Raw genomic sequence first — 15,100 nt, 5'->3', positions numbered from 1 at the left:
AAGAACGAAGCCAGCCACCCCCCAGGTCATTCGCATACATAGGACACCCTCTAAGTAAAACTAACTGGTCTTTGCAGGTGGTGCAGGACAAGTCACATTCTCCCGTTAGAGATGTTATCCGTGCGAGTTGCAGCGGCTCTGGCCAGAAGCCTGCCCAGACGGGCTGGATTTGTGAGTATTGATTTGGTTGTTGAATGTTAGACCATTTGCGTTGCACGAATTAAAATGTCAATGCAGTGGATGTATGAAGGGTAGGCCTTTACAGGCCTCCACCTTCACACGCTTGTCTAGAACGTCATGACCCAGCAAGGCATCTCATGCCACTCGACCTGCTGTCTTGATATTTATTTTATAACGTTACATTGCTGTTTGTATAACTCATTCATTGCACATTTCATTTAGTTTTTTCCCTTTCAATGAATGCACTTATGCGCACTTCAACTACACTACGGTCCCGTAAAATGGCTGTGCTAGCTATGTGACGTTAGTTTAGCATGCTATCCGTTCGTTAGCTAATTTCTGTGAAGGTCAGGGTCTTTTACATACAGAATGTTCCGCCTTGCACAGAACAAGTTCATATAATTATAATTAGTTAACAACAGTGTAGTTTCTTGTTTTCAAAAATGTTTTTGTAGTGGTGGTTTAACTGGCATTGCCAGCAGTCAAAAGAGAGGACATCTTGCGGACAACCTAGCTAACTAACAACGTTTGGGCTATTGCGGCATATGTTTTGATTTCAGTTCATAGTAACACAGCTAGCGATTCCAATATACATAGTGCGATTTATTTCCCATTGCATCAGTACAATAGCACTTGTCTTGAACAATAACTGACCATGCTTGCATTCATTCTAGGTGTCCAAGAATGTTGCCGCCGCCAGTGTAGGAGTGACTCACCTTCATACACACAGACCATGTCTTGCTGCAAAGACTGGTGCGTAAAGCGAATGATTGACTCAACGAATGACCTTTAGTTAATGACACTTACTATTTAGGTCAGAAATCCTGTTTTGCCACAAGTACCTATTTAAATGAGCAGGGGCCATTAGGATGTACACTTGAAGGTGCAGTGCGCCACAATACCTTGTAAAATAGTCTAGGCTCTGTGATCTTTTGGAAAAATCAGTTTGGGATGGGTTAATTTTTTTGTCACATTCAGCTCCTTACCAGTCACTATCAATTGTTGCTATTTCTCCCTATACAAACATAAAAGGGATTCCTCTATGGCTATATTATACAAAAATGAGGAGTTATGTTGACTGTCAAGTTGAGTCCATATTTTGATGAGTGGGTTCTTTCTCCCAGGCACGGCTGAGGTGTCCTCAATCTTGGAGGAGAAGATCCTGGGGGCTGACACAAGTGCTGATCTGGAGGAGACTGGCCGTGTGCTCTCCATCGGTGATGGTATTGCCAGAGTGTACGGTCTCAGGAATGTTCAGGCTGAGGAGATGGTGGAGTTCTCCTCTGGGCTCAAGGTGCTGATCTAGACAGTTTATGAATTTAACGGAACCATGTTTCATTGAGAGAGCTTCTGTTCAATCTAACCATTGTCGTCTTCATAATTTTACCATTGTCTTTTATCCTCTTTTCTAGGGTATGTCTCTGAACTTGGAGCCTGACAATGTTGGCGTTGTGGTGTTCGGTAATGACAAGCTGATCAAAGAGGGTGACATCGTGAAGAGGACTGGTGCCATTGTGGATGTGCCAGTTGGTGAAGAGTTGCTGGGTCGCGTGGTGGATGCATTGGGCAATGCCATCGATGGAAAGGTGAGGGCAGATAAAAAATAAATAAAAAATAGTGTAGTTAATTTCTAGTTATTATTAGAATAGGACTTTTGTACATTGAGAATTAATGTGAAATAGAAATGTATTTTATACTAAAACACCTTGAAGACCACATAAGAAACAGGATCTTCTATCTGATCCTTTCGGATCTAGACCGAGTCCTTGGGTTGTGATTAGAGGTTTAGAGGTTAACTACAGCCTGGGCATATTGGGTCTGATCAGAATGGCATTAACCCTACTCTGTCCCTCAGGGTCCTCTTGGGTCTAGCATCCGTAGGCGTGTGGGTCTGAAGGCCCCTGGTATCATCCCCCGTATCTCTGTGAAGGAACCGATGCAGACTGGCATCAAGGCCGTGGACAGCCTGGTGCCCATTGGGCGTGGCCAGCGTGAGCTGATCATCGGTGACCGGCAGACTGGGTAAACACAGATGGCCAGATGCCATCTTAGAAAATACCTCTATTCCTTTAGTAGGGCTAACTGGGGATTGAGCATAGAGGTCGTCTGATTCATCTGCATGGCCGATAAATTAGGGACGATTTTAAGTTTTCATAACAATCGGCAATCTTCATTTTTGGATGCCGATTACATTGCACTCCACGAGGAGACTGCGTGGCAGGCTTGGCCACCTGTTACGAGTGCAGCAAGGAGCCAAGGTAAGTTGCTAGCTAGCATTAAACTTAGCTTATAAAAAAAACAATCTTAACATAATAACTAGTTAAATACACATGGTTGATATTACTAGTTTAATTATCTTGTCCTGCGTTGCATATAATCAATGTGGTGCCTGTTCATTTATCATTGAATCACAATCTACTTCGCCAAATGGGTGATTTAACAAGCGCATGCGTGTACAATGTACTGTTTTTGCACCAATGTATCAAACTATAAACATCAATGCCTTTCTTAAAATCAATACACAAGTATATATATTTTTTTAAACCTGCACATTTAGTTAAATGAAATTCATGTTAGCAGGAAATTGTCACTTCTCTTGCGTTCATTGCATGCAGAGTCAAGGTCTATGCAGCCGTTTGGGCTGCCTGACAAACTGTGAAGACATTTTTCCTAACAAAGAACCAAATTTTCCATCATTTCACATAATTATGACATAACAGTGAAGGTTTTGCAATGTAACAGCAATATTTAGTCTTATGGATGCCACCTGTTTAATAAAATACTGAACGGTTCTGTATTTCACTGAAAGAATAAACATTTTGTTTTCGAAATTATAATTTCCGGATTTGACCATATTAATGACCTATGGCTTGTATTTGTAAGTTTATTATAATTAAGTGTTTGATTTGAAAGAGCAGTCTGACTTCTCTTGAGCAGGCTTCACAGTTGGGACTGGGTAGCTGGGAAAAGTTCTGACATGCACATCTCTGACGATGCCCTTCTTGTCAATGTTGACACTGATGACTCTGGCTAGTTTGTAGTGACCCCTCCAGGCATTTTGGTCAGCCAGCCAGCTAACATCTCTAACAGCCACATTCCTATGTGTTGTGTGCCATTTACTACTCACGAATAGATTGGGCCCAGCTAACTGACTCCACTTCCTCCAGGACCGGTGAACTTCTGTTTGGATAGCTCTATCTTTTGTATGGGTAGCTTTCAAAATCAAAGCATCCAAGATCGCCTCTGGGTCCAATCCGTCCAAGCAGAAGGGAATTTGGGCTGATGTATTCTATGCAGTCCTCCCGGCTTTGAGTTCTTGCATCTATGGGCCTCTCATTGGCAAGGTTAGCAGCTGTGTAGAGAAATGTTTGAAACTCACTCCATGTGAAGAGTCCTTCTCCTCCCAGGTTGTGCAAAGCCTGCTTCACAGTACGAACAGCTGCTTCTGCAGCTCCATTCCTGTGAGGGGAGTCTGCTGGGTGGATTTTCCAGCTCCATCCTGTCCCATGCTTGGAAGCTTCATTTTCAAGCTCAGATTTACTTAGTTGATCCAAGAAGAGGTAGAGTTCTTTGAGGGCACGTCTGGCACCCACAAAGTTATTTCCAGGATCTGACCACAATTTCTTTGGGTGCCCTCTAAGTGCCGTGAATCCTTGGTAAGCCAGTAGGAAGCCTTCAGTCGACTGGTCACTGACAACATCTGTGTGTATAGCTCTGGATACCATGCAACATAAGATAATACCCCACACCTTGAGCTTGGTTTTCTTTTTCACCTCGTCCTTGACTTCATACAGTCCAAATAAGTCCACTGTTGTGTACTCAAATGGTCTTGCTGGTGTTATCCGCTTGGATGGAAGCTTGTTTGGCTCTGGACCTCCAGTTTGTTGAAAGAGTGTCCTCCCACTTCGGTTTATCTGAGGCTGAATTCTTGGTCACCATTTTTCCATCTTGTTGTGGCTCTCCAAACCCAGGCAATGACTCGGATCAGCCTGGTCAGACTGCTGAATTTCCTGATGTCAATCAGTTTCGTTACCGCAGAGCCGGCTGGTGATCTTCGGATCCGAGTCTTGGGTTCATCTGGGTTATTTTGCTGTGCATCACTCTGGTTTCTCTTGACCTGCGCTCTGGTCAGTGCTGCCGAGGAAGCTTTCCTTCGAAGTTTGTTTATGCCTTCCTTGGCATACGCAGCGATTTCTTTGGCCGACTTATGTGGCCACTCTTTCACAGGTTGCCTCAGGAATGCTGGTCAATCCTGCCACATGGAATCTTCCTGGAGGTCTTCTGGGGCTGCCCCTCTTGTTATGATGTCAGCACTTTTCAGGCCTCCTGGGATCCACCACCAGTCTTCTACGGATGTGGATTTCTGGATCTCTCCAACTCTATTCGCAAAGAAAGTTTCATATCCATAGCTGTCTCTCTGGATTGCTCCCAACACATTGACTGTCCAGTAGATGGAGCCAACGTTCAATTTCTATTCGACTCTGCTTTTCAACGTACTTTCGAAGTCGTGCTGCATAGTCAGCACAGCAGATTTCAGATTTGACTGGTTCTCCCTTTTGGTCCAATGGTGTGAGCTTTGTTTTGGATTCAACCAGTCTGACTTTGATGTCTTGCTAGGTCTCCCATCTTAAGTACACTACGACTCCATAGCTCTTGTCACTTCCATCAGAGAAAGTTATTCCCCAAGATTTTCCAATCCAGTTGACTGGTGTGAGGCTTCTGTGAAAGGTGATTTGGCCAAGATGTGTGTATTCCTCAAAGAATTGGATGGCTTCTTCCCTCAAATTTTCTGACAAAAGGTTTGTCCCAAGTGTCTCAGGTCAGAGTTCTGCCTCCAGCTTCCAGAAACGCCTTTCTGACAAGAATGGCACCCTTTTGTTTGGCAGGTGTGACGAGGCCTATTGGGTCATACAGGCTAGCTACCTGGCTCAGCAGTTCTTTTTTTCGTCAGTGGGTTTGGAGTTTTCCCTCACCTCTTCATCAAGGAGATTTTGGCCGACTCATTTTCTTTTTCCTCTTTGAGAAATTGATTGAAGTCATGAGGTACAAGGTATCCAACTCCAAGGGCTTTATTGTCTCCTTCCCTCATTTGGTTTGGGAGAATGAGTGCTGTGCTTGACTGCACTCCTTGTTCTCCTGGTGCGATCTCCTGCCTCCCACTTTGATATAACCGGACCCAGGGCTTGAGGAAGAAGCCGCCTGCCTTCAGGATCTCTTCAACCCTTTTGGTGTTCTGGTCCAGCTTTTGCAAGTCATTATGGGAAGTCAGGATGTCATCGACATAGGTATCCTCTTCAAGGATCCTACGTTCCTCCTCCAGGTGAGCAAACATGGGCAGTTTGGCTGTCTCTCTCATAGCCAATTGCGCAATGCACCCTGCTGGTCAATCGCCAATGTTGTCTCTGGGGATCGCATACTCTTCAATCTCTTCCTCCTCAGTGTCTCTCCAGAGAAATCTGTGGAGGTACATCTCCAGGTCTTCCAACCACACAATTGTACATTTTCTTAATGTTGCCGAGGGTAGCATGGACTTCTCTCCTGAACCTGAGTAGTACTGCTCGGATGGGATTGAGGAAATCAGGCCCTTTCAGCAGAAGGTCATTCATGCTGACCCCTCTAAACTTCTGGCTGCTGTTCCATACCAGTCGCACAGGTGTTGTGAGAGAGTGCTGGTTTGGCGCCACCAAGTGGCTGACATACCATACTGGCCCCTTCCAGCTGGCAATGAGCTCTGAGTTTCTTCACTGCTCTTGTCTCCACCATTTCATGGACTTGAGCTGTGTATGCTATTCTCCATTCTGGCTCTTTTGAGTTGCTTTTCTGTTCTCAAGAAGGTGGCTTCCACCCCACTCCTGTTGCCAGGAAGGAAACTTGGATCTTGAATCCAGGGGTATTTTGTGTCCCAGTGGGGTTCATCACTGTGAGCATCTGCTTTGATGTAGGTTTCCTTGTGATCTCCAGCTCTTTCCTCACTCAGTCATTTCCTTGCCTCCTCTGTCCTCCCTTAATACAGGTAACAAGTGGAGGACAGATGAGCCTCTTAAAGAAGTCACAGGTCTGTGAGAGCCAGAAATCTTGCTTGTTTGTAGGTGACCAAATACTTATTTTCCACTATAATTTGCAAATAAATTCATTAAAAATCCTACAATGCGATTTTCTGGATTTTTCTCATTTTGTCCGTCATAGTTGAAGTGTACATATGATAAATTACATGCCTCTCAATCTTTAAGTGGGAGAACTTGCACAATTGGTGGCTGACTAAATACTTTTTTGCCCCACTGTAGGTCTGTAGCAGTTTGGGTCAAGAATGTCCCCCCCTTTGAAGAGGGGGATGACCGCAGCTGCTTTCCAATCTTTGGGAATCTCAGACAACACGAAATGGAGGTTGAACAGGCTAGTAAATAGGGGGTGCAACATTTTCGGCTGAATTTTTAGAAAGTGTCCAGATTGTTTAGCCCAGCTAATTTTGTAGGGGTCCAGATTTTGTAGCCCTTTCAGAACATCAGCTGACTGGATTAGGGAGAAGGAGAAATGGGGAAGGCTTGGGCGAGTTGCTGTGGGGGGGTGCAGTGCTGTTGACCGGGGTAGGGGTAGCCAGGTGGAAGGCATGGCCAGCTGTAGAAAAATGCTTATTGAACTTCTCAATTATAGTGGATTTTTCGGTAGTGACAGTGTTTCTTATCCTCAGTGCAGTGGGCAGCTGGGCGGTGTTCTTATTCTCCAAGGACTTTAGTGTCCCAGAACTTTTTTGAGTTAGTGTTGCAGGAAGCAAATTTTTGCTTGCTTTGGCTTTTCTAACTTCCTGTGTGTGTTGGTTTCTAGCTTCCCTGAAAAGTTGCATATCATGGGGGGTGTGTGTGTGTGTGTGTGCAGGCTTTTGTTATAGGCTACTGCCTATAACACTTGAGACACTCTGGCTGTGTCCAGCCTATGCTATGTCAGCTTTAAATCAATGATATGGCCTCACTCATGAACACATAACTGACACACATTTGTTTTGGATCTCTCTTCAAGTGCTGCTAATGCAGAACGCCATAGGATGTTTTTGTGTTGGTTAAGGGCAGTCAGGTCTGGAGAGAATCAGGGGCTATACCTGTTCCTGGTTCTACATTTCTTGAATGGGGCATGCTTATTTAAGATGGTGAGAGAGGCATTTAAAAATAATAACCAGACATCCTCTACTGACGGGATGAGGTTAATGTCCTTCCAGGATACCCCGGCCAGGTTGATTTAGAAAGGCCTACAAATGGTATAGAGAGAAATGGTCCTATAATAACTACAACCTAAAACTTCTTAACTGGGAATATTGAAGACTCATGTTAAAAGGAACCACCAGCTTTCATATGTTCTCATGTTCTCAGCAAGGAACTTAAACTTTTACTTTCTTCCCCAACACTGTTTGTGCATTATTTAAACCAAATTGAACATGCTTCATTATTTGAGACTAAATAGATCTTTTATTTATTTATTATATTAAGTCTTCATTCAGTTGTGATTGTCATTATTACAAATATATAAAAATCGTCTGGTTAATTGTTACTGGCTAATTTTGGTCCTCCAATAATCGGTATCGGTGTTGAAAAATGACAATCAGTCGACCTCTAATTGAGAATATGGAAGATTAATGTATAATAAATAAACAGTTGTGTTAATATTCTACCATGCTAATTTAATTAGCTTTATCCAGGAGGGTAGAAGACTATTTCAACTAGAGGTCAAACGATTATGATTTTAACAGCGATACCGATTATTGGAGGACCCAAAAAAGCCGATAGCGATTATTTGGCAGATTTTTAGTGTGTAATAATGACAATTACAACCATACTCAATGACACTTATTTTATAATAATATATATAAATACAATATATTTAGTCTCAAATAAATAATGAAACGGGTTTAAATGTAAAATCACACTGTTGGAGAAGAAAGTAAAAGTGCAATATGTGCCATGTAAAAAAGCTAACGTTGGGTAAGTTCCTTGCTCAGAATATGAAAGCTGGTGGTTCAATATTCCCAGATAAGTTTTAGGTTATAGTTATTATAGGAATTATGACGTGTCAACTATTTCTCTATACCATTTGTATTTCATATACCTTTGACTACTGGATGTTCTAATAGGCACTTTTAGTATTGCCAGCCTAATCTCAGGATTTTATACGCTTAAAGTCAATTCAAGTCAAAAACAGCGCTGTGAAGCAAGCATTGCTAAGAGCTGCTGGTAAACGCAGGAAAGTAAACGCTTACGAGCCTGCTGCTGCCTACCACTGCTTAAACGGACTGCTCTGTCAAATCATAGACCCAATTATAATAAACATAGAAATGCGAGCCGTTGGTCATTAATATGGTCAAATTCGGGAACTCATTTCGAAAACAAAATGTTTATTCTTTCAGTGAAATACGGAACCGTTCCGTATTTAATCGAACGGGCGGCAACCCTAAGTCTAAATATAGTTACGTTGCACAACCGTCAATGTTATTCATAATTATGGCAAATTCTTTCGCAATGAGCCAGGCTGCCCAAACTGTTGCATATACCTTGACTCTGCTTGCAATGAAAGAAAGAGAAGTGACATAATTTCCCAAGTTAATATAGCCTACTAACATGAATTTCTTAAATAAATATGCAGATTTGAAAAATATACTTCTGTGTATTGATTTTATGGAAAGCATTGATGTTTGTGGTCAGGTACCTTCGTGCAACGATTGTGCTTTTTTTGCGAATGTGCTTTTGTTAAATCTTCCCTCGTTTGGCGAAGTAGGCTGTGATTCGATGATAAATTATCAGGCACCGCATTGATTATATGCCATGCAGGATAAGCTAGTTAACTACACATTGTTGACTATATTACTAGGTTAACTAGTGATTGTGAAGATTTTTTTTCCTTCTAAGTTTAATGCTAGCTAGCAGCTTCCCTTGACTCCGTGTTGCACTCGAGTAACGGGTGGTCAGCCTGCCACGCAGTTTCCTTGTGGAATGCAATATAATCGGCCATAATCGGCATCCAAAAACAGGTTATGTGAACTTGAAATGGGCCCTAATTAATCCGTTGACTTCTAATTTCAACCAATTGCTACTGCCTTTCATTCTACTTAGAAACCATGCCTTCATAATTGCAGTAATTATTAGCTATGATATGAGTGTTTCCATTCTACTGCTGCATCTCTTCAGATTTGATTCCCCAGACGCTCCAGAGCACAAGTATACCAGCAAAGTAATCTAATACAAATTCCTTTTCCAATAAAACAGCAAAACCGCTATTGCCATTGACACCATAATCAACCAGCGACGTTTCAACGAAGGCAAAGATGAGAAGAAGAAGCTGTACTGTATCTACGTTGCCATCGGCCAGAAGAGATCCACTGTGGCGCAGCTGGTGAAGAGGTTGACTGATGCTGATGCTATGAAGTACACCATTGTGGTTTCTGCTACAGCCTCTGATGCTGCTCCCCTGCAGTACTTGGCCCCCTACTCAGGCTGCTCCATGGGAGAGTTCTTCAGGGACAACGGCAAGCATGGCCTCATCATCTATGATGATTTATCCAAGCAGGTGAGAAGGGGAAGATGGGGCTGAGTGGAGTCTTGAGTGTGATGCTACTTCATGGAGGGAAAAAATAATGAGCTGGGCTCGCACAGTGACTTCATCCATGTTGAACAGCTGTATTTTCTCCCCTCCCTACTCTCCAGGCTGTAGCCTACCGTCAGATGTCCCTGCTGCTGCGTCGTCCCCCCGGTCGTGAGGCCTACCCTGGTGATGTGTTCTACCTGCACTCCCGTCTGCTTGAGAGGGCCGCCAAGATGCACGACAACTTTGGCGGCGGCTCCCTGACCGCTCTGCCTGTCATTGAGACCCAGGCCGGAGACGTGTCTGCTTACATCCCCACCAACGTCATCTCAATCACTGATGGACAGGTGGGTGTGATGTGGATGGATGTAATTTCCAGTCAATATGTCAAAGATTAATGTAATCCCTAAACAAGATGTGCTCTCTCCCTGGCAGATCTTCTTGGAGACTGAGTTGTTCTACAAAGGTATCCGCCCAGCCATCAACGTGGGTCTGTCTGTGTCCAGAGTTGGATCAGCTGCCCAGACCAAGGCCATGAAGCAGGTACGAACTGTGGTTCTGAAGGAGACTGTCTTTGGATAAATGCGGATCAACTTCGTTGCAGTTCATCAGTTGGCCCACAGTATATATTTTTTTCACTTGAATCGGTCTCCTAAATCCATGATGTAATTGGTCCTTTCTGTGTAGGTGGCTGGTACCATGAAGCTGGAGCTGGCCCAGTACCGTGAGGTCGCTGCTTTCGCCCAGTTCGGCTCCGACCTGGACGCTGCCACCCAGCAGCTGCTCAACAGGGGCGTCCGTCTCACCGAGCTGCTTAAGCAGGGACAGTACTGTGAGTGTCGCCACCAGTATGCTAAAAGTTTGATATTTTTGTTGTCCGCAAGGCCCACAATTTTTATTTAAATTTATTTCTTTCCCTCCCATAGGCCCAATGGCCATTGAGGAGCAGGTGACTGTCATCTACGCCGGTGTCAGAGGTCACTTGGACAAGATGGACCCTTCCAAGATCACCAGGTTTGAGAAGGCCTTCCTTGGGCACGTCCTCAGCCAACACCAGGACCTGCTCACCACAATCAGGTAACACATGCAACTACCACAATGATCTGAGTTATAAGTCAACAGTGGTTAGTGTTAAAATGGTAACATGTGTTGATATACACTTCATCTGAACTGATGGGACACCCTTGTTTCTTTCCAGGACTGATGGCATGATCTCACCTACAGCTGATGCCAAACTGAAGGAGATTGTGTTGACTTTCCTCTCCAGCTTTGAATAATGTGTGAAACTGCTCCTGGTCCTTCAGTGTGCTTTGCTACCTGTCTTGGCCCCCGTTGTCCTAATATTATATGTGAGCTACTGAAGGCCAGAACCTCCATGTACAGATTTCTCCAAAGAATAAATAAAATTTTACAACCCTGGAGAGCTGTGGTAAAATGTGACTTTATGGTAGGGTGTGCAGGTCCAGCAGATTTCCTACTTGGAAGGGTATAAATGATAATGTGAGAGATAAAGGAGAATCCCTGCATTCTGTTCTGTTGCAGTGATGTTTCACCCACTGGGGGTTTTAATATACTGTATTTAGGGTAGTTTTAGTATCTTAACTTCGTTCATGAATTTCACTTTCATCTTGTCAGAATTAAAACCGGGTGGTCTCAAAATATATTGATTTAACAGGACATGAATTGTCATTCTTGCACCTCAAGAAAAATGCAGCACATTCAGTCAAACATGGCGCATTTCAAAATTGATTTAAATAAATATGGCTTTGTACCCTGGTGTGGTCATTTTATTATTCACCCAATGTTAGCAGGTCTGGACCAACATTGGGTTTTTATAACAATACAGCATAACAATTTATGTAAAATTACTTAATGTTGACTTATCAATTACAGCAAAATGGACAATCCCTTACATGGTTAATATTAGCCATTCACATCTGCTAGATCACATATCAATAGCACTTGTTTTTGTAAACTAATCTATAAGTAAGACATGGGTGGAATAAATCATGTTTATCTTAACCTAATTTCATCTTATATTTGTTCTTCATGTGTTTATTGCTTTGAACTGAACAAATTGGAAGGACACATTTTACATAGTATTTTATGGAACTATTAAATAGCCCTATTGAAAATGCATTAAGGCTGGTCTACACACGAGGGACAGAATTGAAAATGCATTAAGGCTGGTCTACACACCAGGGACAGAATTGAAAATGCATTAAGGCTGGTCTACACACCAGGGACAGAATTGAAAATGCATTAAGGCTGGTCTACACACCAGGGACAGAATTGAAAATGCATTAAGGCTGGTCTACACACCAGGGACAGAATTGAAAATGCATTAAGGCTGGTCTACACACCAGGGACAGAATTGAAAATGCATTAAGGCAGAATTGAAAATGAAAATGCATTAAGGCTGGTCTACACACCAGGGACAGAATTGAAAATGCATTAAGGCTGGTCAGGGACAGAATTGAAAATGCATTAAGGCTGGTCTACACACCAGGGACAGAATTGAACATGCATTAAGGCTGGTCTACACACCAGGGACAGAATTGAAAATGCATTAAGGCTGGTCTACACACCAGGGACAGAATTGAAAATGCATTAAGGCTGGTCTACACACCAGGGACAGAATTGAACATGCATTAAGGCTGGTCTACACACCAGGGACAGAATTGAACAAATCCTATTTCTTTCACTTGATGCATGTGTCCTGTGTCTTTCTGTCTTTGGGTCCACACACACTGCAGCGCTTCTCGTTGCTACCGGCTCCAATCTGAAAACACTTAGATGTTAGTAACATTCCTGAACTCACGTAGTTACAGCAGGCCAAGGTAGGAGAGTCAGACACAAGCACATACTTCCGGTATTGGAGTTGTTACTTCTGTGGGTTGGGCGGATGGGGCACCAGCATCCTCACGATGGCTGCAGAAGCTGGGGACCTTGGGATATGTTGCTTCCTCTGGATTTGAGGTCTTACCAATGCCTTGCCCAGCCCCTTGAAAAAGAGCCCCCTCGAGCTTCCCTCTGTTCCAATCTGGGTTCAATGCCATCCAGATGACAAACGTGTCGTATGCCAAGATGTTGAATATCACAAGTGGCCAGCATAGGGTTCTGCTTTTGCAGCTGTAGCCAGTCACCAGCTTGTCTAAATTGTCCACCCCTCCTTTTGTGGAATTGTAATCCATTATGATTTCTGTTTTTTGATGCTCCTGGCCACAGATTCTCCCATCCCTATGCAGCGTACTCATGAGTACCACATTTTAGCCTTTCTTTGGCACGTAGGACACTAGGGACGTGTCAGGCATGAACACCAACATAGAGGAATCGATAGGCCTGTTCCGTGTATTCATCAGCTGAGATGAGAGTTCTGGTTTGCTTTTTTGTACTGTTCCTACCATCGTCAGCTTCCTCTTGAGCTTCTGTCCCAGCTTATGTGAAGTGAAAAGGTTATTGCAGGTGATGTGACCACGGAGTCCCTGTGTCACGTCCAGAATAACCCGTATCCCTTGGTTCTTCTCAGGGGCTCCTCCATCTGGCTTCCCCGTATACACTTGCAAGTTCCACGCATATGATGAACTAGCATCACAGGCAGCCCAGTTCTTGATTTCATATTTTGTGGGTTTAGACAGTATGTACTGCCTGAAGGGGCAGCAACCCATAAATGGCATAAGCTGCTCATCAACAGTAATGTTGGGTGCAGGGCTGCTGATGGACTGGTCCTGGGTCTGTCTGAGGGTCAATCTCATCCTCTTCTTCCAACTCACTGTCAGACTCTTTTTGGAAAATTCTTCACCTCCAAAGTGGAAGATGCTTCTTCCACACTAGCTTCTCTCTCTGCAAGAGTAGATATTATTTTTGCCATACTGACTGATTGTGGTGAGGAGCCACACATGCAAAGCTATTTATTAGTTGTGTCCCTCCCCCAATTTGCACCTGGCTGGGGAAGGTTGTGGGAAAATAGTGAATTTTTTACAATGTATCCAAATAATGTATTGAAATAATGTATTGTAGTAACATTGTGCAGGTTCCTGCAAGACATTGTGTAGTTTCACACACTACAAAGGGTAAGGAGTGCGAGAAAAGTGGGATACAGGCAGACAGGCAGGGAGACAGACAGGTTCTTGGTCTTATGTTGAAACAACAGGCCCAGGGAGGAGGAAGACAGAGTGAAGGCATGTAGCAAACCTTTTTGTTTAATTTTGACTTGTTTTCACCTACAGACACACTTTTCCACACTTTTATTACCCTCGGGTCCAGTGGACCCGAATACCACATATGTAATATAAATGTGTAGGGAGGTGCACAGTGTACACTCAATGAAAATGTGTTATTTTACATGTTATTCACAGAAAATGAGCCAAGGCCAATGAGTCTCATTCATTGTATCATTTTTCTTTTAGTAAACATTGAAAGTGGGTCCCACAGACCCGAACACCACACGAGGGTTAAATACCACTGCTGCAATGTCTATTGGGTAGTTCCTGTCAGGGCTCATGTGTAAACATTTCTGTAAAGCAGGAATGGTGGGTGTTACTTGTTTGATACAATGGAAGTAAAGGTATCCACATTTATTGTAAAACTCTTGCTATCACGTTTCCCAGATCGAGTACAGCTCTTTGAACATTAGTCTGGACCAATACGGCTCTGCTTTCGTTTTGATTCATTCAACATGGCAAGTCCTAGTTGTGAGATCTATATTACTCTTATTTGACCTTGCATTCCAAATGTTTTGAATAAGATTAAGTTTTACTCTTGAACATGGAATCTGTCAAATCCTTTGCTAACGTCATGCATTTGCCTCTCTGTAACCACCTACTGCAATGCTACTTTTATCCACCAGAGGGTAGTAGTTAACCTGGCTAACATTCCACTCCTTGCCATTGAAAAAAGCAGCTAGTGGGGATCCCCTCATTTAAATGACAGGAGTGGAATGTTAGCTAAAAAGGTTAGCCAGACTAAGTGGTAATTTTGTATTTGTATTTATTAGGGATCCCCACTAGCTGCTTTTTTCAATCTGATTCTAATGCATAAATCAGTATCCTGATGTGGAATAGAGTTCCATGTAATCATGGCTCTATGTAGTACTGTGCTCCTCCCATGGTCTGTTCTGGACTTGGGGATTGTGAAGAGACCTCTGGTGGCTTGTCTTGTGGGGTATGCATGGGTGTCCAAGCTGTGTGCTAGTAGTTTAAACAGACACCTCGGTGCATTCAGCTTGTCAACACTTCTTACAAAAGAAAGTAGTAATGAAGTCAAACTCTCCTCTACTTTGAGCCATGAGAGATTGACATGCACATTATTAATGCTAGCTCTCTGTGTACATTTAAGGGCCAGCCGTGCTGCCCTG

General features: G+C 43.3%; 1 protein-coding gene across 1 annotated transcript; it reads left to right on the top strand.

Moving 5' to 3' along the window:
* Positions 1–2: 2 nt before the first annotated feature.
* Positions 3–11,165, top strand: LOC118358530 (ATP synthase subunit alpha, mitochondrial-like). The gene is made up of 11 exons (XM_035736465.2): positions 3–171; positions 855–933; positions 1,305–1,474; positions 1,593–1,766; positions 2,036–2,202; positions 9,429–9,729; positions 9,867–10,091; positions 10,180–10,287; positions 10,432–10,576; positions 10,671–10,821; positions 10,943–11,165. The coding sequence occupies exons 1-11, from the start codon at positions 112–114 to the stop codon at positions 11,019–11,021; spliced, it is 1,659 nt and encodes a 552-aa protein (XP_035592358.1). The 5' UTR covers positions 3–111; the 3' UTR covers positions 11,022–11,165.
* The last annotated feature ends 3,935 nt before the right edge of the window (positions 11,166–15,100 follow it).

Source organism: Oncorhynchus keta, chromosome 25 (genome assembly GCF_023373465.1).
Source record: "Oncorhynchus keta strain PuntledgeMale-10-30-2019 chromosome 25, Oket_V2, whole genome shotgun sequence".
Taxonomy (NCBI): Eukaryota; Metazoa; Chordata; class Actinopteri; order Salmoniformes; family Salmonidae; genus Oncorhynchus; species Oncorhynchus keta.
This window is presented reverse-complemented; position numbering and strand designations above follow the sequence as displayed.

Excerpts from the sequence above, each read along its gene's own strand:
- LOC118358530 (XM_035736465.2), top strand. The coding sequence starts at position 112 with ATGTTATCCGTGCGAGTTGCAGCGGCTCTGGCCAGAAGCCTGCCCAGA. Across the intron at positions 172-854 it reads TGCCCAGACGGGCTGGATTT|GTGTCCAAGAATGTTGCCGC; the intron begins GTGAGTATTGAT and ends CATTCATTCTAG. Across the intron at positions 9,730-9,866 it reads ATGATGATTTATCCAAGCAG|GCTGTAGCCTACCGTCAGAT; the intron begins GTGAGAAGGGGA and ends CCTACTCTCCAG.